Here is a 25,432-nt window from a genome sequence, read left to right as displayed (position 1 = left end):
TTGGGGAGGTCTCTGGCTTTACGTTGCCCACCTCCGAGCCTGCCCACCCCCAGCAAAGCATTTTGGGCAGCCTCACCTCAGTCACTGTGAATCCTTTTAGCAATGCATGACATGTGAAATTCTGGGCTCTGGAGAACAAATTAAAGCAAATTTTCACTTTAGAGTCCGACTTTGGATGGACATTTATTTCTGTCCACCGCTGAAGAATGGACTGGGGGTAGGGTTGAGGGTCTCAACTGCTCTGACTTTTGCAACAAAACCCCTTTAGAGAGCTGAGAAACCAATGTAGGTAATACCCGGTCATCACTTTGTGTAGAATAAGAGGACTGTTTCAAAAGAAAATACTTGTATGACTGCTTTCTAGATCTTTGAGTTCTAAATGCTGCCCTAATACTTTAATCCTGCGCTAGATAGCTAGGACCTGAAAAACTGCAGTCTGGGGAATTCCCTGCTGGTCCAGAGGGCCTGGGTTCAATCCCTGGTTGGGGAAATAAATCCCACAAGCCACATGGTGCGGCCAAAAGAAAAAAAAAGTGCAGCGTCTGCCCTGTGATGTGCAGTCTATTCCACGACGTTGCACAGGAGGCCACCTGCACATTCTAAAGCTTCTCAAGGTCCTGTGATGGTCACTAGGGAGACAGAATTCAGGAAACCACCCTCTAGACCTTCCAAACTGGGTCCAGGTTCAGCCTAGTACACATCCAAGAGAAATTCGCTTTAATTTGTTTATTAATGGACTAAACTCCTTCAAAAAAAAAGTTGAGTCATACTTCACTTTTTATTTTTATTTATTTATTTTTAATTAATTAATTTATTTTTGGCTGCATGGGGTCTTCATTGCTGTACGCGGGCTTTCTCTAGTTGCAGAGACCTGGGGCTACTCTTTGTTGCGGTGCGCGGGCTTCTCATTGTGGTGGCTTCTCTTGTTGCAGAGCATGGGCTCTAGGTGCACGGGCTTCAGTAGTTGTGGCACACGGGCTCAGTTGTTCCGTGGCATGTGGGATCTTCCCGGAGCAGGGCTCGAACCCGTGTCCCCTGCATTGGCAGGCAGATTCCCAACCACTGCGCCACCAGGGAAGTCCCACACTTCACTTTTTAAAAAAGAGTTCCTTAAACATGAGGTGATTTCCCTGTTCCATCACCTGCTATATTATCTCCCTCAGAAATTTTCTCTGGACACTGTTTTTTTCCTATTTTTTATTATTATTTTAAAAACTTTTTATTTTGTATTGGATTGGAGTATAGCCAATTAACAATGTTGTGATAGTTTCAGGTGCACAGCAAAAGGACTCAGCCCTACATATACATGTATCCATTCTCCCCCAAAGTCTCCTCCCATCCAGCCTGCCACATAACATTGAGCAGAGTTCCCTGTGCTATACAGTAGTGGACCCTCTTTCGAGGCAAGATGTTTTCCTTCGTAACAGTTGATGTACAAGTCTATTTGTAAATAAACAACACTTGACAAGTTTTTGAATTGCATTCATGCACATTTTTAATTCAATTCTCACAATACTCCAGTAGGTGAGTCAGATATTTCCCAGAGACAATGTTAACATGACATATTCAATGACTTCCAGAAGCCAGGAGTAGAAGTGAGCTGGAACGCTGCTTACCGTGGTGCCCCCAATTCCGTGACTAATCTATGTCTGACACGTGACCTTCAGTATCTCCGAGGGAGCTATTTGGAGGTCACGCGTTACACCATTTCCCAGAACTAACTGAGCCATTGTAGACTCAGAAGGGCCCACAGAATAGGAAACCATTGCCCAATTTTTCATCAGGAAAAAATCATCCAGGGCGTCACCGGATCAATTCGTCCACTCTGCCTTATCACAGCACTCATCTTTCCAATCCTGAACTATCTTCAGGATTTTGTTGTTCACTACTGGGCCCTCCAGTCTTCTCATCATATCCACTCCATCGCTCTGTTTCTTCTCCCTGAGAAGGATAAGAATCAGGTTTGGTTCTCCTGTGCTCAGTTTTCTTTTGCAGTGCTGGAAAATATGTAAGACCTCTAGGACAGAAATTTACCACCCATGAGATTGATATAGTAAGTCCCCTACATATGAACACATTCCATTCTGAGAGCACGTTTGTCAGTCCAATTTGTTCATAAGTCCAACAAAGTTAGCCTAGGTACCCAACTAACACAATCAGCTATATAGTACTGTACTATAATAGGTTTATAATACTTTTCACGCAAATAATACATAAAAGCAAAGGAAACATTTTTAATCTTACAGAACAGTACCTTGAAAAGTACAGTAGTACAGTATAACAGCTAGCATACAGGGGCTGCACTGAGTGAACAGGCAAGAAGAGTTACTGACTGGAGGAGGGAGAGGAGGTGGGAGATGGCAGAGCTGAAGGATCCTCAGCCATAGGAGACAGAGGGCAAGATGCACAACCAGTAGAGGACGCACGCACGAGACAATGTATGACAGACAGGCATACACAGATGTGAATGCACGTTCACATCTCTGAAAGCTCGCAACTTGAAGGTTCATACGTAGGGGACTTAATGTAAATGGAATATTGCCTGCCGTATCAGTAAACAAAGGATGTCACAGTCATCAGTGATTGCAACCCAGGGGTGAGCTGGTGAGCACCGAGGGAACTCAGGAAGGAAACAAAGAACACCTGCCATCTAGCAGCCATCAGACTGCAGCCACTCCCCACGGTGAGCCCTGAGGGAACTCAGGATGAGAAAACACAGGATACTAGCCCCAAGTAGCTGAGATACATAGCAAAGGAATGATTTCAGTGAGCCCAGACTCTTGCATCTTCCCATACATAGAACAGTGCTATATGCCTTAACTCGAGGTATCTGCTTTTCTTTTATTAAGAGTAATCTTTTGTTCCTACCACCTGCCCTTTGTTGCAAAACTCCTATATATCCTAGCTCTCCCCTCACCTCCTCAGAGCAGTTTCCTCAGGGTTACTTGAGACTCTGACTCCTGGGCTTGAAGTCCTAAAAATTCCTACTGAATAAAACCTACCTCTCAACTTTTAGGCTGTGAATATATTTTTCAAGTCAACAAGCTCAAGATCAATGGTGCAGCTCTCAAGAGCTCAGGGATGAAGCCCAGGTGCCTTGGATCCACCAATTACAAGGTGTGGCAGGTGACTCCAAGTGGCCCCAAAGATCCTTCTTCCTGTTATTCACACTATCATGTAGCCCCCTCTCTCACTGGGCTATAGTGGGTCTGTGTGACCGTTAGAGTAAAGCAGAAGGGATGGGTCTTTCAAGATTCAGTAATAAAGGACTGTGGCTCTGTTTTGGGCACTTTTTCCCCCCCTCTTCCCCCTTCCTCCCTCTCCCATCACTTGTTCAGGAGGGAGCTAGCTGCAACATTAGGAGCAGCCTTGCAGAGGGCAACTGAGGCCTCCTGCCAACAGCCACATGGGTGAGCTTGGAGGTTGGTCCTCCAGCCTCATCACCTTCCAGTCAACACCTTAACTCAGCTTGTAAAAGAGTCTGAGTAGAACCATCCAGTTAAACTGCTCCTGTATTTCTGACCTTCAGAAATTTTACAACAGATGTGTGTTGCCTTATTAAGCATTGAGATAATTTGTTCCAGGGCAATAGATAATGAATACACCAGCTGTTTCCTATGACCTATACCCAGAATCCATCGATAATTGAGATCATGATGGTCTCAGGCACTGAACTTAGTGCCTTATAGATGCACTTTCTTCCAATCCTCATAGTATCTCCTGGAGGAGGATGCCAACCCAAAATTACAGATGGAGAAACAGAAAGATCCACTAAGCCCTTCACAGCCGCAGATCTGGTAAGTGATGATAACACATTCATTTGTTTAAGACAGGAGAGAAGATGAAGAAACAAACAGTTTAAGAGCAGATGGCTACGTTTTCACTTTTTTTTTTTTTACAGTTGGCCAAGAGGCACATGAAAAGATGCTCAACATCGCTAATTATTAGAGAAATGCGAAGCAAAACTACGATGAGGGGACCTCCCTGGCGGTCCAGTGGTTAAGACTCTGCACTTCCAATGCAGGGGGTGCGGATTTGACCCTTGGTTGGGGAGCTAAGATCCCACAAGCTGTGAGGCATAGCCAAAAATAAATAAATAAAAAATTAAAAAAAAACTGCAATGAGCTACCATCTCATACCAGTCAGAACGGCCATCATCAAAAAATCTAGAAACAATAAATGCTGGAGAGGGTGTGGAGAAAAGGGAACCCTCCTACATTGTTGGTGGGAGTATAAATTGGTACAGCCACTATGGAAAACAGTGTGGAGTTTCCTTAAGAAACTAAAAATAGAGCTACCATAAGATCCAGCAATCCCATTCCTGGGCATATATCCAGAGAAAACCATAACCTGAAAGAAAACATGCCCCCCAGTGTTCACTGTAGCACTGTTTCTGATAACCAAGACATGAAGCAACTTAAATGTCCATCAACAGAGGAATGGGTAAAGAAGACGTGCTACATATATACAATGGAATATTAATTACTCAGCCATAAAAAAGAACGAAATAATGCAATTTGCAGCAACATGCATGGGCTGGAGATTATCATACTGAGTGAAGTAAGTCAGACAGAGAAAGACAAATACCATATGATATTGCTTATATGCGGAATCTAAAAGAAATGATACAAATGAACTGATTTACAAAACAGAAACAGACTCACAGACTTAGAGAATGAACTTATGGTTACGGGGTTGGGGGGAAGAGTGGGGAGGAGGGGTAGATTGGGAGTCTGGGATTGATATGTACACACTATACTTAAAATAGATAACCAACAAAGACCTACTGTAAAAAACAAACAAATATTTTTAAAATGCAAAAAAAAAAAAAAAGAGCAGACAGTAGAATCCAGGTTTATTTTCTCATTTCACACGCAGGAGTTGTGGTTTGTCAGCCACATGAAGGAAACTATAAATCCCCAGGAGGGCTTCCCTGGTGGCGCAGTGGTTAAGAAGCCACCTGCCAATGCAAGGGACACGGGTTCGAGCCCTGGTCCGGGAAGATCCCACATGCCGCGGAGCAACTAAGCCCGTGCGCCACAACTACTGAGCCTGCGCTCTAGAGCCCGCGAGCCACAACTACCGAAGCCCACGCACCTAGAGCCCGTGCTCCGCAACAAGAGAAGCCACTGCAATGAGAAGCCCACGCACCGCAACGAAGAGTAGCCCCCACTCGATGCAACTAGAGAAAGCCCATGCGCAGCAACGAAGACCCAATGCCACCAAAAATAAATAAATAAAATAAAAAATTTATTAAAATAAAAATCCCCAGGAAAGGAACAAAGGTCGTTAGCAACATCTGCCAACAGCATTTGGGGTCCAGAATCTCACTGCTGCTGAGGAGGTTTCCTAGGGCTATGCATCCTGCACAGGGAACCCAGCGGAGACTTACAGAGAGACCTCAGATCCCCACTTCCTCTTCCTGACGGCCTCACGCAGGTGGAGGATGCCCCCGAACCCGATGTCGTTCTTGCTCAAGTCCAGGTATCTCAGAGTTTGGTTGTTGAGGAGCACAGAAGCCATGGCCTGGCAGCAGCCGGAGGTGAACAGGCACTTGTCCAGCCTGTGGGAGAGAAGCAGGCAGCAGAAAAGTCACCACATCCCTCCCCTGAGAGCTGAGCCAGCCTAGCTGCTCACAGCCTGGAAATCACACTCTGACCGGAATGAGTCATTTCATTCCAAGGAGCTTATTTTTCTTTTCAAAAATGTTATTTTAGGGCTTCCCTGGTGGCGCAGTGGTTGAGAATCTGCCTGCTAATGCAGGGGACACGGGTTCGAGCCCTGGTCTGGGAAGATGCCACATGCCACGGAGCAACTGTGCCCGTGAGCCACAACTACTGAGCCTGCGCGTCTGGAGCCTGTGCTCCGCAACAAGAGAGGCCATGATAGCGAGAGGCCCGCGCACCGCGATGAAGAGTGGCCCCCGCTTGCCACAACTAGAGACAGCCCTCGCACAGAAATGAAGACCCAACACAGCCAGAAAGATAAATAAATAAACAAATGTGGGGTTTAAAAAAAAAAAAAAAGAAAAGAATTTAAAAAAAATGTTATTTTATTTTGGAGTATAGTTGATTAACAATGTTGTGTTAGTTTCAGACATACAGCAAAGGGATTCAGTTGTACATATACATGTACCTATTCTTTTTCAAATTCTTTTCCCATTTAGGTTATTACAGAATATTAAGCAGAGTTCTCTGTACTAAGTCCTTGTTGATTATTTTAAATATAGTAGTAGGACTTCCCTGGTGGCACAGTGGTTAAGAACCCACCTGCCAATGCAGGGGACAGGGGTTCGATCCCTGGTCAGGGAAGATCCCACATGCTGTGGAGCAACTAAGCCCGTGCGCCACAACTACTGAGCCTGTGCTCTAGAGCCCATGAGCCACAACTACTGAAGCCATGCACCTAGAGCCCGTGCTCTGCAACAAGAGAAGCCACCGCAATGAGAAGCCTGCACACCGCAACAAAGAGTAGCCACTGCTCGCCGCAACTAGAGAAAGCCCGCGGGCAGCAATGAAGACCCGACGCAGCCAAAATAAAATAAATAAAAAAATAATTAAAAAAAAAACCCAACCCAAGACTAACTTTCTGGAGTAAAAGAATTGTGACCTCCAGAACTCCTTTCGAGTAATTATCAACAAAAATGAAATCCATTATCAGGACTAATCCTAGAAATTAAGGATGTAACCTACTGTGATTTAAATGCTCTAGAGTTATGTGATATCACTTATATGTGCAATATTAAAAAGAACACAAATGAGTATATATGCAAAATAAAAGGGAGGCAGGAGATAGATGGGCTCCAGGCTAGCCATTTACAACTGGCCTCCTGCTTACACTTCCTTGGGTGAGAAGAAGGTGGGCTCCAGGCCAGACATTCATTATCAGCCCCCCTGTTTACATTTCCTGAAGCAAGAGACAAGTGGACTCCAGGACTACATATTTATGACCGGACTCCTGTCTATATTTCAAGATCTGCACCTCGATATAAAAACCAGTAACAGAAATAGGGTAAATAACTAGACACTGGACGTTTTTATGGCAGGGACAGAGTGGGACAAACTCTGTTGAAAGATCAAGAGGTTACGTATTTCCCATCCTTGGGGCAAGGGAGACATTGCATATGTGCAGAAAGGCTCCTTGGGGGTCAAAAAGGAGGGGCACCACCCCACAACATGTGATGCTAAGGCCCTCCCATAGGCCTCTGGGCTGAAATCCATCTTGGAAAAAAGTTGCACACGCAAGTTGGGGAAGGTCCTAGGGAAGGTCAGGTGTGGAAAAAGAAATCAGATAACTGGCCAAAGGGAAACAAAGACCCGGAAGAACTGCCCTATATGAATGACGTAACCGCCTTTTTATGGGGCTCTTCCTCATTGGGGGGACGCCCACATCCTTTCCCTCCGAGTGTGCGTCTCTGCCCTGCTTCTATCTTAACTAAGCAAACTGTTTCTGTGTGCTCTCCCACTTGTTGTTGTGCTATGTCTCTAATAATAAACTTTGTACCTGTTTTACAGGTTTCTTTTTTTGCCTCCGTGAGAAATGCATTTTTCACTGGGGCAAGAGCCAGCGGGTGTGGTGGCTGGGATTCCTGGTTTTCATCCAGGCTCCCCAGGTTCAGTCCCTGGGCAGGGAATTAAGATCTCGCTTCACGCCACCGCTCACTGCTGCCTCTCCTAGATCAGAAGCAGTCTCAGAGACATAGAAAACAAACTGGTGGTTACCAAAGGGGAGAGGGAAGAGAGGAGGGACAAATTAGGTGTACTGAATTAAGAGGTACAAACTATTATGTATAAAATAGATAAGCAACAAGAACATATTGTACAGCATAGGGGATTGTAACCATTATCTTATAATAATGTTTAATGGGGGTATAATCTATCAAAATACAGAATCACTATGCTGTACACCTAAAACTAATATAATATTATAAATCAACTATACTTCAATAAAGAATAAAAGCTAACATTTCTGAGTGAAAAAAGTGACCTAGACTTAGAACCCAGATCATACCAATAGTGAACAGAAAATGCAGGTAGGAAAGAGGCAAAAAACAGTTGTATATGTATAACTGAATCACTTTGCTGTACATCTGAAACTAACACAACATTGTTAATCAACTACACGCCAATAAAAAAAAATAACTCAAAAAAAAGTTTCAACCTTTGTCATCAGAGATGTCTATAAATCTTTTCTAAATATTTAGGGTAACCACTAAAACAATTAAAAATAGGATGAATTCTTTCAAATCACTTGGCTAGTATGCATGTTAGCATAGAGACCTTTAGGAGAAGGAAAAAACATACACACAAAAAAGATTCCCTAAGAATAAACATTGATTTTGGAAGACTCGCCATCTAAGGTATTAGTCTAAGATTAACAAATTCTTCTTTATCTTTCATTGAATGGAAGAATTTAACAATGGTCCTTAAACTCTAACATTCACAGGAATCATGGGAGGTGTTTGTGAAGCACAGACTGGGGTGTCCCCCACCCTCAGGGCACCACAAGATCCAGCAACCCCACTTCTGGGAATGGACCCAAAGGAATCGAAACCAGGGTATGGAAGAGACACCTGCACCCTCATGTTCATAGCAGCACTATTCACAATAGCCAAGACACAGAAGCAACCTCTATTCCCATCGACAGATGAATGGATAAAGAAGATGTGGCACATACGTACAATGGAATACTACTCAGCCGATAAAAAGAATGAAATTCTGTTTGTGACAACATGGGTGGGCCTTGAGGGCATTATGCTCAGTGACATAAACCAGACACAGAGAGACAAATGATGCAAGAATTTGCCTTTCTAACAACTTCCCTGATGAAAAGGTTCCTAGTCTGAGGACTGTACTTTGAGAACCACTGCTCTGAAGTTTCCAAGTCCTCCAACCAAATGGAGGGAACACCCCAGAAGTGCAAAACACACTCCCACATTCTACCCCAAGAGAATTTTACAGACACTCGGTCTCAAAGAAGGAAACGGGGACAACTTACTCAAGAATCTGTAGGCCAGAGTCAGGGTTCATCAGGGCCTGACAGAGCAGGATAAGCCCGTCGTCCTTCAGGCTGTTAAAACCAAGGTCCAGACTTCTCAGGTTTTTATTTTTATCAAGAGCAGAAGCCATATCCGGACAGCACTCAGAGGTCAAGGCACAATTTCTCAGCCTGCAGAGAAACACCAACCAAAACACCCTTAGCTTTCTTTCCCGCCTTTTTTTTTTTGGTATAACAGCTTTATCAAGATATAATTAACGTGCCATATAGTTCACCCATTGGGAGTGTACACACCATTGGTTTTCAGTATATTTACAGAGTTGCACAACATTTACCATGATTCTAGACCATTTTCATCACCCCAAAAAGGAAAACGGTGTACCTTTTAGCAGTCATTCCCAATTTCTTCCCCCACCCACCCCAGCTCTAGCAACCACTAATCTGATTTCTCTTCCTGTCAATTTGCCTCTTCTAGACATTTAATATAAATAGAATCATACTATATGTGGTCTTTTGTGATTGGCTTCTTTCAGTTAGCATAATATTTTCAAGATTCATCCACTTGGCATGTATTAATATATAGTTTGTTGCTTTTTATGGTTGAATAATATTCCATCATATGGAGAGACCACACTTTATCCATTCATCAGCTTTTGGACACTTGGATTGTTTCCCACTTTTTTGTTACTACAAATAATGCTGCTATGGAAATCCGTGTACGATTTTTTGTGCAGATTTTGTTTTTATTTCTCTTGCATGTATACCAAGGAGTAGAACTGCTGACTCATGTTACGTTTCTGTTTAACCTTTTGAGGAGACACCCGTCTGTCTTCTGAAGCAGCTGCACAATTTCCTGCTTCTTTTTGGGATCCTGAAAGCTTCAATGGGTTCAGGGGGTATTGTGTGTCAGTTCGGCATTTCTGGTTTTACCAGCCAGCAAATTTCTTTACGGTTTAAGACAGTCTGAGTTTAATTTCTGTCAATGACAGCCAATGTGCCCTGATACCTAGGGGAAGTCATTTAAAGAATTCAGGATAGAGTGAGACAAACACCAAACAGGATATCACTTAGTATGTATGCTGGTCCATATCACTGAGGTTGATACACGACTCACTTCTGAGCAGAAAGCCAGGTCACATTACATTATTCTGATCTCAGAGGTATAACTCTCACTCCCAAACTCTGGGAGTTAGAGGAATGCATTGGATCAGAGGTTCCCAAACTTTCTCCATTTATGCCCTCCTTAGCATCTCACTTTTTTCACATCACCCCTGTACTTCATTAAATTTTGCTCTGTGGAATTCCCTGGGGGTCCACGGGTTAGGACTCCAGGCTTTCACTGCCGGGGGCCTGGGGTTCGATCCCTGGTCAGGGAACTAAGATCCCACAAGCCGTACGGCATGGCCAAAAAAAAAAAAATCTGTTAAAAAACATTCTTGCAATGCACTTGCTCTCGTGATCGCAATTGCTAAAGACAGAGCTTTGCAAAGATATGACATCATTGAAAGGAAGTAGCACAACCTGATGTTAGAACAGAACTACCTCAAGCTAATAGTTCTTGCGGCGATGATGTCAGTATCTCTTACATTTAAAATATCCTGCAGCGCCTCTGTGAGTTCACCCCTGGGTACCTCGGCACACAGTTTGAGAACTCTGCCGCTAGATAATTTATCTCTGAGACTGAAATCATAACCACCTTCCTCTTCATTATGCTTTCTTCCAGTATCAGCACAATGCCTAATATGCAGTAGGCGCTTAAAAAGTATGTTGCATAAATGGACACACATATCACAGTTGCTCTCCATTGCCCTATTCTACTCCAGGGAGTTCCAAAAAGAGGACATTTGGGGACTTACACCAGCCTCTGCAGAGGATACTGAGAGCATTGCAAGGCGTTCCAAAGCTGTTTCGCCCCATCATCCTTCAAGGCATTTTTTGCCAAGCTCAAATGGGTCAGGTTCTTGTTACTCGCAAGAGAAGAGATAAGACTTTTGCAGGAAAGTGACGTGAGGTCACAATTCTCCAACCTGTGGGACAGACACACACAGACAGGGTGCAATTTAATTCATGCCTGCGACAGGATTTTCCTTGTCTCGTGCTGAGAGACGAAGATTTCAATCAGGGCTTTCCTTCTAAATGCAAACGCCTCATCCTACTCCTGTTACCAGCCCTTAGGGCTTCTCAGATCTAAGGGGGAGGATAGAACTTTGATGTGAGAAGCAATTGGGGATCAGGAAAACAGTTACAGAGCGGGATGAAGAGGGAAGAGAAAGGGACCAGCAATGACTAAACAGTAAATAACATATATGGAGGTGACCTGGGAAGAGACACCATCTCACAAGGTAAAGAAAGATAGAAGCACGCACTGAAGACAGAAGCGGGCACTCGTATTAGAGAAACTAAGATGTATAGGAAGGTCCTGAAAACGTTTTCATGTGTGGTGAGGGAAGTGCAAACGTAAACAAGAAAGTATCTAATGTTGTAATAACTTTGTATGGTGACAGATGATAACTAGACTTATCATGGAGATCATTTTGTAACGTAGAAAAATATCAGGTCGTACACCTGAAACTCATATAATATTGTAAGTCAATTATACTTCAATTAAAAAATAATAAAGTGGTACTTGAGTCATAAATAAACAATAACATGTTATTTTCTGCTCAACAGATTGGCAAAAGCAGTAACAGTAACAAGAGTCGGATGAGAATTTGGAGTTGGGGGAACTTTCATACACACCGTTGGTGGGACTGCAAATTGGTACCAACTGTCTGGAAACAAGCCTGGTAGAACTGAAGATGAATGCTCTCCATGACGTGGCAATTCTACTAGCGTGTGTCGGTGTGTCAGTGTGTGTGTGTGTGTGTGTGTGTGTGTTAATAGCTCAACCCTCGGTGGCAAGTAAGATGGACACCTAAATTGTTGCACATTTATACAAATGTTATCATTCAGCACCAAAGAGGAACAGCCTATAGAAACTACAAAACACTGATGAAGACTAAAACGTCGGTTGATGGGAAAAAGCACACATGCTCAATGAGGCCACTTATGTGAAATTCAAAGCACGGCAAAACTGTGCTCTGTTTAAGGATCCATGTACAGTATTATCAGTGTAAATACAAATAAGGAGCCTGATCAACCCAATTCAAGATGGCTATGGGGGCGTGGGGGTCATGGACTTGGGGATTGATATGATCAGTGGGGAAGGAAAATAGTACGGTTAAGGTTCTATTTCAAAAACTGGATGATGGATACATCAGGCTCATTACAGTTATATATTCTAGGATATTAGGTGCGAATATGTACTTTTATGTAGTTCTGTCTCTCTGTCTCTGTCTCTGTCTGTCTGTCTCTCTCTCAGCTCAAGCCTTCACTGCCCCATCTATGTCATTAACAGTCACGACTTAATTTTGCTCCATTATACACACATTCCCCCATTTCTGTTTTTCTCCTAGAAACACTCAATCTACCAAACAACTGGGCAACAGCATGACAACCACAAAAAGACTTACGACAGCTTCTCCAGTTGGGCCACTGGCAGGTGGTGACATGGCTCAAACCTCTCCAGGGAGCTACGTTTCAGCATTAGAGTCTTCAGGTGAACATTGTTTTTGAGATTCCTGGCGAGATCAGCCCAATTTCTCGGGCTGAAAGGGCAATCTTCCACCCTACAGAAGCCACGCAAAAACACTGAACCTTAGCTCCTGGGGAAAATGGTACCCACATAGCCACCTAGACCTCACCTACTGTCTCACATCCTTGTTCTTCACCCAAGAGTGACTGGAGGGGTGATTTCCATCTTGCCTGAGTGAACCTGCATCAAATTCAGCGTCTGAATTGAAAATAATCAATAGAAAATAATACACACTCAGGGCCATGACAAATTGGCATGGGCTGTCAGGCTTTAATTCCAAACCAGGGACTTGATTCTGCCCCTGAAACACAACTTCTTTTAAACATTTATTGGCCAAACCATTTTCAGGATAAAGAATGAGATTCAGTTAAACTATGGCCCGTGGACCAAATTTGCATTACCACCTGGTCCTGTACAGCCTGTGAACTGAGTAATCTAAAATTTTTCTAAAATTTGGGCTTCCCTGGTGGCGCAGTGGTTGGGAGTCTGCCTGCTGATGTAGGGGACGCGGGTTCGTGCCCCGGTCTGGGAAGATCCCACATGCCGTGGAGCGGCTGGGCCCGTGAGCCATGGCCGCTGAGCCTGCGCATCCGGAGCCTGCGCTCCACAACGGGAGAGGCCACAACAGTGAGAGCCCCGCGTACCGCAAAAAAAAAAAAAATTCAAATTTATTTTTGGCTGTGTTGGGTCTTTGTTGCTGCACATGGGCTTTCTCTAGCCGCAGCGAGAGGGGGTTACTCTTTGTTGCAGTGCGCGGGCTTCTCATTGCGGTGGCTTCTCTTGTTGTGGAGCATAGGTTCTAAGGCGCACGGGCTCAGTAGTTGTGGCTCGCGGGCTCTAGAGCGCAGGCTCAGTAGCTGTGGCACACGGGCTTAGTTGCTCCGTGACATGTGGGATCTTCCCGGACCAGGGCTCGAACTCATGGCCCCTGCATTGGCAGGCGGATTCTTAAGCACTGCACCACCAGGGAAATCCCTAAAATTTTTTTTAATAGTTAAAGAATATTTTGTGACACATGAAAATTAAATGAAATTCAAATTGCAGTGTTCATACATAAAATCACTAGTAAATTATATAATTATTACAGTTATTAATAACACAATTGATACTTAATAAATCATTAAAGTTATTGATGAACTCTAGGAATACATAATTATTAATCATAATCAAGTTTTATTGGAACACGACCATGCCTATTCATTTGCATATTGGCAATGGATATTTTAGCTCTCTGTCACCACTATTTAATTCAGATGTTATAGCAGAGTTGAACAGTCGTGACAGAGACTGTACGTCTTGCAAAGTTGAAAATATTCCTTACCCGGCCCTTCATAGAGAAGGTTTGCTGAACACTGACACCGATAATAATATAGTAAGAAAAATTAGGAAGTAATGAGTTTTAACTATTGCCTTTGTTTTTTAATATAATTTATTCGATACTAAGTTTATGTGAGTTAGTTTTTTAATAATGCTGTCTAACAACCTTCACCAAATTCCTGAATGTTTAACGATCAGCTCTTGCAAGCCAGGGTGGGCTGGCCCAAGCTCACCCCTAAGGCTATGGTTTCTCTATCTCAGACACACCTGGGACATCAAATTGTAGTTTTCAAGCTGAGTGAAACTTGGAACCCGAGGGTAGAATGGTGGTTGCAGGGGCTGGGGTGGGGGAAATGATGGTCAACGGGCACAAACTTCCAGTTATAAGATGAATAACTTCTGGAGACCTAATGTACATCATGGTGACGATGGTCAACAAGACTGTAGTGTATACTTGACGTCTGCTAAGAGAGTTGATCTCAAGTGTTCAGATGGTGGCTTTGTGAGGTGGCACATGGGTTATGTAGCCTGACTGTGGCAATCATTTCACAGTGCATACATATATGAAACTGTCACCTTAAAAAATATCTGAGTGAACAGCCATAAAAAATAATGAAATATTGCCATTCGCGGCAACATGGATAGACCCAGAGATTATCATACTGAGTGAAGTGATTTAACGACAAATATTTTGATATCACTTATAGTGGAATCTAAAACATAACATAAATAAATGTATTTATGAAAGAGAAACAAACTCACAGACATAGAAAATAAACTTATGGTTACCAAAGGGGAAAGGGGTGGGGAGAGGGATAAATCAGGAGTTTGGGATTAACAGATACACACCATTATATATAAAATACATACACAATAAGGGTTTACTGTGTAGCACAGGGAACTATGTTCAATATCTCACAATAACCTATAATGGATGAGCACCTGCAAAAATATATGTATAACACAACAATGTAAAGCAATTATACTCCAATAAAGATGTTAAAAATATATATATGTAGGGCTTCCCTGGCGGCCCAGCGCTTAAGAATCCTGCCTGCCTGCCAATGCAGGGGACACGGGTTCGAGCCCTGGTCCGGGAAGATCCCACATGCCGCAGAGCAACTAAGCCCGTGTGCCACAACTACTGAGCCGGCGCTCTAGAGCCTGCGAGCCACAACTACTGAAGTTGTAGGCCCGCACGCCTAGAGCCCGTGCTCCGCAACAAGAGCAGTCACCGCAATGAGAAGCCCGCGCACTGCAGCAAACACCCAACTCAGCCAAAAATAAATAAATAAATATATTAATAAATAAATAAATATATTAAAAAATATTAAAAATATTAAAAAAATATATAAAATATAATATAATATATATATGTATATACATACATATATACACATATATGTATGTATGTATGTATATACATACATACATATGTATATACATATATACATATATACATACATATATACACATATATACATATATATGTATATATGTAAATATGCTGTACACCCGAAACTAACACAATATTGTAAATCAACTATACTTTGATAAAAGAAAAAAGCTGAGTGAAACTGACAACTGATTACAGTAAGATGTCAGGCAGGCTGAGCATGTAACCCCCCACCTCTGAACGGACTGCCTGGGTACCAGGGTTCTCTCTCCATCCCTCCCAGTCTCACCTCAGACACTGTAGAAAACACTGGGGGTGTTTCAAGGCATTGCACAGAAACTCCATGACCTGGCATCTCACTTCCGTGTCTTGTATTTCCAAGTATCTCAGGTACTGGTTTTCCACCAAAACCCTGATTAAGTCTTCATTCAACACGAGGGGGCTCACGTGCCTAAAGCTGCAGAGGTAAGCAGTGTCCGGTTATCATAGGCTCGCATCAGCCCATCAGCTCTTTTTTCTTGAACAGCTTTATTGAGGTATAATCGACACACCAAAAAAAGTGCATCTATCATATACCTAATGCACCCAACTTCATGAGTTTGGATGTGTTCATACACCCATGAAACCATCACCACAATCAAGGTGGCTAATTAGTTTTTTTTCCCCTCCAGCTTTGTTGAGATGATACAGATAACAATGTATCGGTTTAGTGTACATCGCTTGTTGATTGGATGCACTTACATATTGCAAAATGACTACCACTTGAGCATCAGCTAACTGCCTCCATCTGGCCACATACTTACCATTTCTTTTTTGGGGTGAGAACATTGAAGATCTATTTTCTTAGCAACTTTCAAGTATACCATACAGTATTGTTAACTATAGTCACCATGCTGTGCATTAGATCCCCAGAAAGTATTCAATGTTTAACTGGGAGTTTATAGTACTTTTTTTTTTTTTTTTGCGGTACGCAGGCCTGTCACTGTTGTGGCCTCTCCCGTTGCGGAGCACAGGCTCCTGACGCGCAGGCTCAGCGGCCATGGTTCACGGGCCCAGCCGCTTTGCGGAATGTGGGATCTTCCCGGACCGGGGCACGAACCCGTGTCCCCTGCATCGGCAGGCGGACTCTCAACCACTGCGCCACCAGGGAAGCCCTATAGTACATTTTGACCAACATTTCCCCATTTGCTAATTAGTTCTTCTTCATTCAATCAGTCCATAAATGCGTGAGGCCCCTTTCTGTGCAGCCCAAGGCTCCAAACTGGATTCTCTTCTCAGCTCAGCCTCCTAGTTGGACGACCTTACGTGAGTCACTTAATCTCCCCAAGATTCATTTCACATCCTCGAGAGAGCTCATGACATTCTCCACTTAGGATGGTCGTGAGAATTAACACTAGTGATGCCTGTAAGAGGTTCTGCATAGGACTTGATGCAGAAAGGAAGGCACTCAAAAAAGGGGAGCTAGGGACTTCCCGGGTGGTCCAGGGGTTAAGACTGCGCCTTCCAAAGCAGGGGGTGTGGGTTCGACCTCTGGTCCGGGAGCTAAGATTCCCACATGCCTTGTGGCCAGAAAAGCAAAACATAAAACAAAAGCAATAGTGTAACAAATTGAATAAAGATTTTTAAAAAATTGGTCCACATCAAAAAAAATCTTTTTAAAACAATGGGAGTTAATGATAATCTTTATAATAACAGGAGAGAAAATAGGTCAGATACTGGTCAAGTGGGCTATTTCAAGGAATTTTGATGAAGTATTGAGTTTCTGGGTTTTAAAAACCATAGGGAGAGGGTGTATAAGGTAATAGCTAAGAGAACTGATTCTGGAGTTTAAATCTGTATTCCAATTACGTACCAGCTGTGTAACCTCATGCCCTAGCTTCCTCATGAAATACCTACTTCTTTAGGATGGCTGTGAGTTTTAAGAGCACTGAACTGTAATGCTGGACCTAAGACAGCCCAGCAGAGGGTGAGCGCTACATAAATGTCTGTACATTTTTTGCTATTGAAGATAATGTTGCAGTGATGGTCTCAACCATTCCTCTGAGTATGTGCATGTGTATTTACCTTGGGTGGATTTAAAAAAGTGGACCTTGGGGTCAAGGTGTACATGCATTTTTCATTTCGTAGAGCCTGCCAAACGGCAGCTGGATCTGGCTCACCTTCTTCCCTCTTTCATGGAAATCTTGACCTGTGACACGCAGGGGCCTGCTAAGCGTGTGTGGTGTGGTGATGGAGGAGGCGAGCCTCAGACCACCTGAGATGGGGAGCGTTCCCCAAAGCTTACCAGCTGTGTGATCTCAGACAAGTCACTCAACCTCTCTGGTTCTCCCTTTAAAAAAAATCAGGATAACAGTACTTACCCCAAAGGAATGCAGTGGTACACCACACTAAGTACCTGCTTAGCACATTACCACTCAGGCAGTAAAAACAACTAGGACTTTTAGTTTTTTGAGGAACCTCCATGCCGTTTTCCACAGTAGCCGCCAATTCATGTTTTCACCAACAGTGCACTGGGGTTCTCTTTTCTCTGCATCCTCACCAACACTTATTATCTCTCGTGTTTTTGAAGACAGGTGTGAGGTGATATGTCATGGTGGTTTTCATCTGCATTCCTCTAATGTTTAGTGATGTTGAGCCTCTTTTCATGAGCCTGTTGGCCATCTGTATGTCTTCTTTAGAAAAACGACCTCACTTACAGGTGGAATCTAAAAAATAATGAAACTCATAGAAAAAGAGATCAGATTTATGGTTGTCAGAGGCAGGGGTGGGGGAATTGAGCAAAGGTGGTCAGAAGGTACAAGCTTCCAATTATGAGACAAATAAGTGCTGGGGTGACTGTAGTTAACCATGCTGTGTGGTAGATTTGAAAGATGCTAAGAGAGTAGACCATTCAATCACTAGGAAAGAACATTTTGGTAACTGTACGAGGTGATGGATGGTAACTAAACTTACTGTGCTCGTCATTTTGCAATATATGTATGTCAAGTCATTAGGCTGTAACACTTAAACCTACAGTGTTATAGGTCAGTTATATCTCAGTAAGACTAGGAAAAAAACCTATGGACGTGGATGCCTTGAGCACGTCTAGCGTGAGCAGAGAGGGAAACAGACTGTTTCCATGGAATTCCTTCCAACTAGGATTTGTTTCATACTCACATCAGTTTTTGGAGTTTACAGTGTGGATGTTTCAGTGCTGTAGAAAGGACCTTCACTGAATCAGGGTCCATAGTACTGTTTGTCACAGCCAGGACTTCCAAACTCTCATGTGTCCTAAACACAGAGCAGAAGTCTTGCCACCAGAGATAACACCTATCACCGCCCTCTGGTCTGTGTGGGAGAAAAAGAGAAAAGGGCTCATCGTTAGAGATTAAGCTTGAGAAAACCTACTAGCAAACCCGGGGCTTCCTTATGATCACAGACCCCTTTGTGCCTTTCAAAAGATGCCCTCATTTAAGAAGATGCCCAGCAGAACTGTTACAGGATTTTTCACTTCATTCCAGGAAGACTCGTGGCCTCACTTATATGGTCCTATGACTTAGGGAAAAAAGGAGTTGCTTTTTAATCACTTAGGATTTATGTGAGGGCAGAGATTAGGATGCAAAACATAATCCATATTCTTACTCTGTGCTTATGAAATTGTTACTAAAAAGAAAAAACTCTATATAGGAACAGAATAAGGGAAAATTATTCTTTCTTTTTGGGGGTGGGGGAGGGGCACGGTGAACCAGAATCCAAAATCCAGAGAAAGATCTGCACGTAGTGTCTTTGGCTCTGGGAACACCTCGAATTTTCTCCTTCATTCTTCCCCATCATAGGAAGTCTCGTTGGACAGCACTTCCTTAGAGACTAAAAGGCTTATGATATACAGAATCGGGGTGATAGTTGAAACAGAGTCCCCACATACATGGGAAGGAGGGTGTGCAGCATAGAGGCAAGGTAGGTGAACCACTCATCTTGTTTTTTTCCAGGATTCTCCCAGTTTTAGCATGGAAATCGGCACCCCAGGAACACCTTCTGTTTGTTTGTTTTTTTTTTTTAACATCTTTATTGGAGTATAATTGCTTTACAGTGGTGTGTTAGCTGCTGCTGTATAATAAAGTGAATCAGCTATTCATATACATATATCCCCATATCTCCTCCCTCTTTCATCTCCCTCCCATTCTCCCTATCCCACCCCTCTAGGTGGTCACAAAGCACCGAGCTGATCTCTCTGTGCTATGCGGCTGCGTCCTACTTGCTACCTATTTTACATTGCGTTCTGTTTTTAAGACTGAAAGTCCCATGTGCAAGGGATCCCCTCAAGACGGAGGTGGTCGCCCTAGATGCCCAGGAGATGGTAGGCAAGGTCCCCGATAGGTCCGTGAATCTACCAAGGGAGAGATGGGTGCACTTACCCAGAGGCAGGAAGGGGATCCGGGTAGAGCCTGCTCGCTCTGGTGATGATCAGGGTGATCGTCAGCTCTAACTCCTGCAAACATCGACAGAACTTGAGGCAAAAGGCAGACACTTGCACATCTTTACTTCTGCTGATGACCAAAGCAGCTTTACGATAGCTGTTTAGGATCTGACTCACAAATACCTCCTCCCGGATTTCATGCAGACAGTGGAACAGCTGTGGAACCCCGTGGTGCGGGGTTGGTGGGTCACATTCATGAGGCTCGGCTGCGACTTTCAGCAATTTCTTCTTGTTGCCCAAGGACACCTTGCATCCGAACACCCGCTCCACGGCTAGAGCGCACGCGTCATTTAAAAGGCCAAATAAAAAAAGAGCCATCTGGGCGAGATGGTTCCTCTTTCTTCCGGGATGTGCTATCAGACGTAGGACGTGGAACCGGTCCAACACATGGAAATTTCTGAGTCTTCGTGGGAAGCAGAGAACATACAACAAGGCAGCAAAAAATTCCTGGAAGCTCAAGTGGGCAAAGGCGTAAAGGTCTCTGTTGCCCACCACCCTTCGAAAGATATTCGCGCTGAGAAAAGTCTCGACGTCTGTTTCATCCAGTCTGGCCAGATTGAGATCTCTCTTATTAAACACCCATCTCCTTTCCCACATACCCTCTGCGGCCAAGGAGCACAGACCTTTCAATTGCTCTTGGTGAGTCTTATTGAAAAGGTCTCTAACCCTGGTTGGAAACAAGCTGGAAAGAAAGTGGACGAATACAGCTGTGGCATTTGGAAATGTGTGCGGGAGATTTGCTCCTCTCTCCATCTGCTGTTTCAGACAAGAACATACCATCCAGCAGATGACAGGGACCTGGCACATGGAGAAGAGAATCGTGTTTCCCATGACAAAACTCAAGGCTTCATCAGCTTCGCGCTTGTTTCTGAAGTACGTCCTGAAATACCTGGATCTCTCAGGCACGCTAAACCCTGTAAGGGTTATCAGAGATGGGCATTTCAGAAAGGGATTCAAGTTCTTCCAAGAGGTGAACCTCAGGAAGATGATTAGCGTGGCCCCGGGGAGCATTCTTTTGCTCAGCAAACTGGTCAGGAGGACAGACCAGGGCACCTTCTGGCTCCAGTCTTCACTCAGGTCCTCTGGTCTATCTATGAGGGTTGAGGTTAGTTCCTCAAAACCATCAAAGAAGAGCAGAAGCTGGTCTGCTTTGGATATGATCTTGGACGCCAGAGCCCGAGACCCGGACAACTTGCGTGCGATGAGCTCAGCGAAGCTCTGCTCGTCCAACTGGTCCATCTCCTGGCAATGGAAGTAGAAAGCGTTCCAGAGCTTGTGGGCATAGAACTTGTTTTCTGCCCATTCTAACATCACTTTTTTGGCCAGGCTTGTTTTTCCAACCCCGGCGACCCCCTGAAGAACCACAGTCTTGGGCTGTCTTCCTTGAGGTTTTCTGGGAAGAAGTAGACAGGGTAAGAATGTCTCTTCTCTGTGTAGGTCTTGGTAAAAGAAGTCCATGTGGTTCCCAGGCCAAGCGGTGCTGTTCCGTAGGGTCGAATATTCATTCATCAAGTGTAGTCTGTACTCCCGTAATTTATCTGGATGAATGAGAAGGGAGAGATACAGGGTACAGCATCAGTTGTTTGTGAGAACTGACTGAACAACCAGAAAACGAGGCTTGACGTCTACATCCAGCTCCAGGACACAGTGCATCAATCACGCACGTTTCCGGAGAGCAGTGCATCAATTAAGAAGCTGCAAGGAACAGAACAGACAACTTGAAGTGACTCAGACAAAGCAAGAGCTGCTCTTTACATAAGAAGTGGGGGGCGGTTATAAAGTTCTTGAAATTGGTTCAGTGACCCCATAGCTTCTATTGGCTCCGCAGTTCTTTTGGTCCCTTCTTCCTATTTCTTAATTCTCAGAAGATGGCTGGGGTAGCTTTACCTATGTTATTTGTATTTTTTAAATTAAAAAATATATTTTTAAAATTTTATTTTGGCTGCATCACACGGCTTGTGGGATCTTAGCTTCCCCAACCAGGGATGGAACCTGGGCCCTCAGCAGTGAAAGCGCTGAGTCCTAATCACTGGACCCCCAGGGAGTTCCCTAGAATCCTACTTTGATAGTCCAGGATAATGGAGTAGGGGAAGGAGGGATGGATTAAGATAGCTGCTGTGTTTGCCTATCTCCTGACCATTCCTAGCCTGGCAACAGCACCCTAAATTTTTTGGAGAACTGCCCCCTTCGCACTCTCCGACCGTTACTTTGGACTGTGGCTGGACTTACCATCAAGCTGTCTCATAAGCACATAAGCCAGTGTCCACCCGCCAGAGCATTTCACCACATTATTCATCGAGGAGCTCATGGTCTCAGTTCATTCAGGGGAGTGAGCTCCAGGACTTGTGTTGGAAAAATGAGAAATAAGCACTCTGTTTTCCTGCTGGTGTTGCTAAGGGCAGCTGGTGGCAGAAACGGCCAGTGTGCAGAGGAGGGACCGCTCAAGACTGAATCCAATGGAAGGAGGGAGAGAGGTGACGTCTCAAGGATGTAGCCTGAGCCCCTGCATCCAGCTGGGTCAGTGGCTGGACTTCCCGCTTAGGTGAGTGCACAGCTGCTCTCTTTTCTGAAGTTCTGATTCACAGAAGGGACACTAGACATATGCATTTACAACCTGCCTTGCGTTGGGGACTGGGCTTCTCATCCCCACCCATAGCCTGTTTTCCACCAGAATCTGCACAGGGCCAGCACGTACCAGCCTCATCTTCCTCCAAGTTCATTTGTGTTTCTCTTGGGTTCAAGGCCTCCGGTTCCAAGTTAGGTAAAATGTCTGGAACAGACAAACAAAGAGCCCCTCATTGGAATGATAAGGTGGACAGAACAGGGAGAGCAGCACGGAGGTAACGGGACCTTTTAGGATAGCGGCAGCCACGTCATTCACGAGTCTCATTCTCTCACCACCTTAGTTCAGGGAGAAGAAGATGACCTAGACCTCCCATCTCGGTGTTAGGAAGTGTGCAAAGGGTGGTGTGTCAGAAGGTCCTGAGGAGGGTGTTTAATAACATATAAATGTACAGCCCAGCCAAACACTGCACTCACACACACACACACACACATGTAAAACACATAAACACTTTAATACACACGTATGTGCATTTAGGAAGCAACCTAAATGTCCATCGACAGATGAATGGGTAAAAAAGATGTGGTACATGCATACAATGGAATAGTACTCAGCTCCAAGAAAGAACAAAATAATGCCCTTTGCAGCAACATGGATGGAATCAGAGATATGTGGAATCCAGAAAATGATACAAATGAACTTATTTACAAAACAGGAATAGACCCACACACACAGAAAGCAAACTTATGGTTACCAAAGGGAAAAGGTATGAGGAGGGATAAATTGGGAGATTGGGATCACATACACACACTACTATATATAAAATAGATAACTAATAAGGACCTACTGTACAGCACAGGGAACTCTACTCAATACTCTGTAATGGTCTATATGGGAAAAGAATCTAAAAGAGAGTGGATATATGTATATGTATAACTGATTCACTTTGCTGTACTAACACCTGAAACTGAAACTAACACAACACGGTAAATCAACTATACTCCAATAAAAATTTAAAAAATAATAAAATAAACAACAATATCCTACTGTATAGCACAGGGAACTCTACTCAATATTTTGTAATAAGCTATAATGGAAAAGAATCTGAAAAAGAATATATATATATATGAATCACTGTGCTGTACACCTGAAACTAACCCAACAGTGTAAATCAACTATACTTCAATGAAAAAGGGAGCCAATTTCCAAATTAAAAAACCAAACCATAGTCGACAGAAATAAATAAACGCTTTAATATCCATGTATGCATGTGCTATATGTGTATATATCTATGCATGTGCATAGTTAGATGTATAAGAACATAAAGTGTAAACATAGTGTACCTACACAGGAGAGGCTAGTGAAGCGCTTAGGTCTGCAGCACCCAAGCCCAACCGCATCTTGTATACCAGATTCTCACTCACCATTCAGCTCCATCTGTACCCGAAGGCACAGTTCTGCCTGGTCCATCTTGGCGAAGATGTCGTGAGTCACCTCCCAAGCGAGGCGTCCAGGGAAGGACTCGATCAGGAGGTGAACCACCTCCGCCCACCGGGCTGTCTTCAGCTGGTCCCAGCTGATCTGGAGAGAGCCAGGTCTGGGGCTCTCTTCCACTAAAAGCTGCTTGAACCTCTGGAGATTCTCCTTGCTTAAATAGACCATGTACAGCATGACTCCGTCTTTGAAAGGGAAGGCGGAGGAGGAAGAGGATGGGAAGAAAGAAGGCGAGTGAGCGGAGGAAGAGGGGGGAGAAGGAGGTGAGGAAGAGCGGGGGGAAGAGTCAGAATCCCAGCTCACGTCACTCATCTTTACCCGAGGCCGAGAGCCTCAGTGCCAGCGATAAAGAGGACCAGTTGGAAGAGAGAAGAGACGCGACCTGGGGAGACATGAAGTTATAGGAACGTGAGAACACCACCCCAGGGGACAGATTTATGTAATCCGTACCTGATGGAGCATACCATGTGCTGGATATCCTCTTCCCCTCCCTTCCTCCAAGACTCTCTGGCCTGCGGAAAGACCTGGGAGCCCCTCCACTATTGGGGCTCAGTGTTTAGACTCAAAACCACGTTGTAGTTTTTAATTCTCTATGCCACTTATTAGCAAGGTGACTTTGGGGAAATTGCAGAGCCTCTCTGCGCCTCTTTTCTCATCTCTGGTACCAGGATCTTATCCTATGTGCTCTTGGGGTTGTGAGGATTCTCAAAGAGATACACCCACAAGTACATTTAAGACAGTGCCTGGTTCATCATAGCTAACAATGACTCGGGGCTTCCTTCTATTGTGTGTAAAAAGTGGAATGTGGAGGAGAAAAGAATGAATTCACTAGGGGGAGTGGGGCTTTCGCCTTGGTCTACCTACTACTCCTATCCTATTGCTTCTCTGAGTTATCTTTTTTATTATTATCATCTGTTAATTCTCATCTCCATCACCCGAGAACTTCCTGGATACTTAAGTCATCATGTATTGGGCACTGACTCAAAGTTTTATCTCCTTCAATTCACTGCAGTGAATTTGGAGAATTGCAAGCTCCCTGTGGATGACGACCACCTCTGAAGTAGCCTCGCTACTTAACCTTCACCTCCACTCTTGATTCTGTTATTCTGATATTGGAGCAAAAAGAAAAAGTCTACCTTAAGAGAAAAGAAAGGTCTCAAATAAACAACCTAACTTTACACCTCAAAGAACTGGAAAAAGAACGAACTTAGCTCAACTGGACCTGGTGAACTCAAGTATCTGGTGTAGTAACTGTAAGAAAGTGATGTGGAAAAATAGGAGGTAGAAGAGAGGAAAACAACACCACCACTCACCGCTGAAGGGAATGAGGCTTCCTGTCTCCTTCCTGTCACAAACATCTCCCAAGGCAGAAAGAAAAAGCACTTGGTCTGCCCCACTTTCCACCTTAATAGGCCCTGGGGTTCTGGGCAACGTGCATCCTCCCTTCCCATTGGCTGGGGCTGGTGCGTTATCGTTCTTCTTCATGGCACAGATTTGAAAGCATTTAGCATCCTCGGTCAGAGGAATTGGGCTACGAGGCTTATTCTCACAGGTGCTTCCAGTTTGTGAAGGAGC

General features: G+C 44.0%; 1 protein-coding gene across 1 annotated transcript; it reads right to left on the bottom strand.

Annotated features, from left to right (window-relative positions):
- Window positions 1-1,679: 1,679 nt before the first annotated feature.
- NLRP8 (NLR family pyrin domain containing 8) lies at window positions 1,680-24,280 on the bottom strand. Its single transcript, XM_079906685.1, has 10 exons — window positions 23,788-24,280; window positions 22,496-22,570; window positions 19,739-21,338; window positions 18,501-18,671; window positions 15,634-15,801; window positions 12,510-12,665; window positions 10,854-11,024; window positions 8,998-9,168; window positions 5,393-5,563; window positions 1,680-1,941 (listed from the first exon to the last, which is right to left on the bottom strand). The coding sequence occupies exons 1-10, from the start codon at window positions 24,167-24,169 to the stop codon at window positions 1,812-1,814; spliced, it is 3,195 nt and encodes a 1,064-aa protein (XP_079762811.1). The 5' UTR covers window positions 24,170-24,280; the 3' UTR covers window positions 1,680-1,811.
- Between the last annotated feature and the right edge of the window lie 1,152 nt (window positions 24,281-25,432).

This window comes from Stenella coeruleoalba (assembly GCF_951394435.1).
Source record: "Stenella coeruleoalba genome assembly, chromosome: 20".
In the NCBI taxonomy this organism is placed as follows: Eukaryota; Metazoa; Chordata; class Mammalia; order Artiodactyla; family Delphinidae; genus Stenella; species Stenella coeruleoalba.
This window is presented reverse-complemented; position numbering and strand designations above follow the sequence as displayed.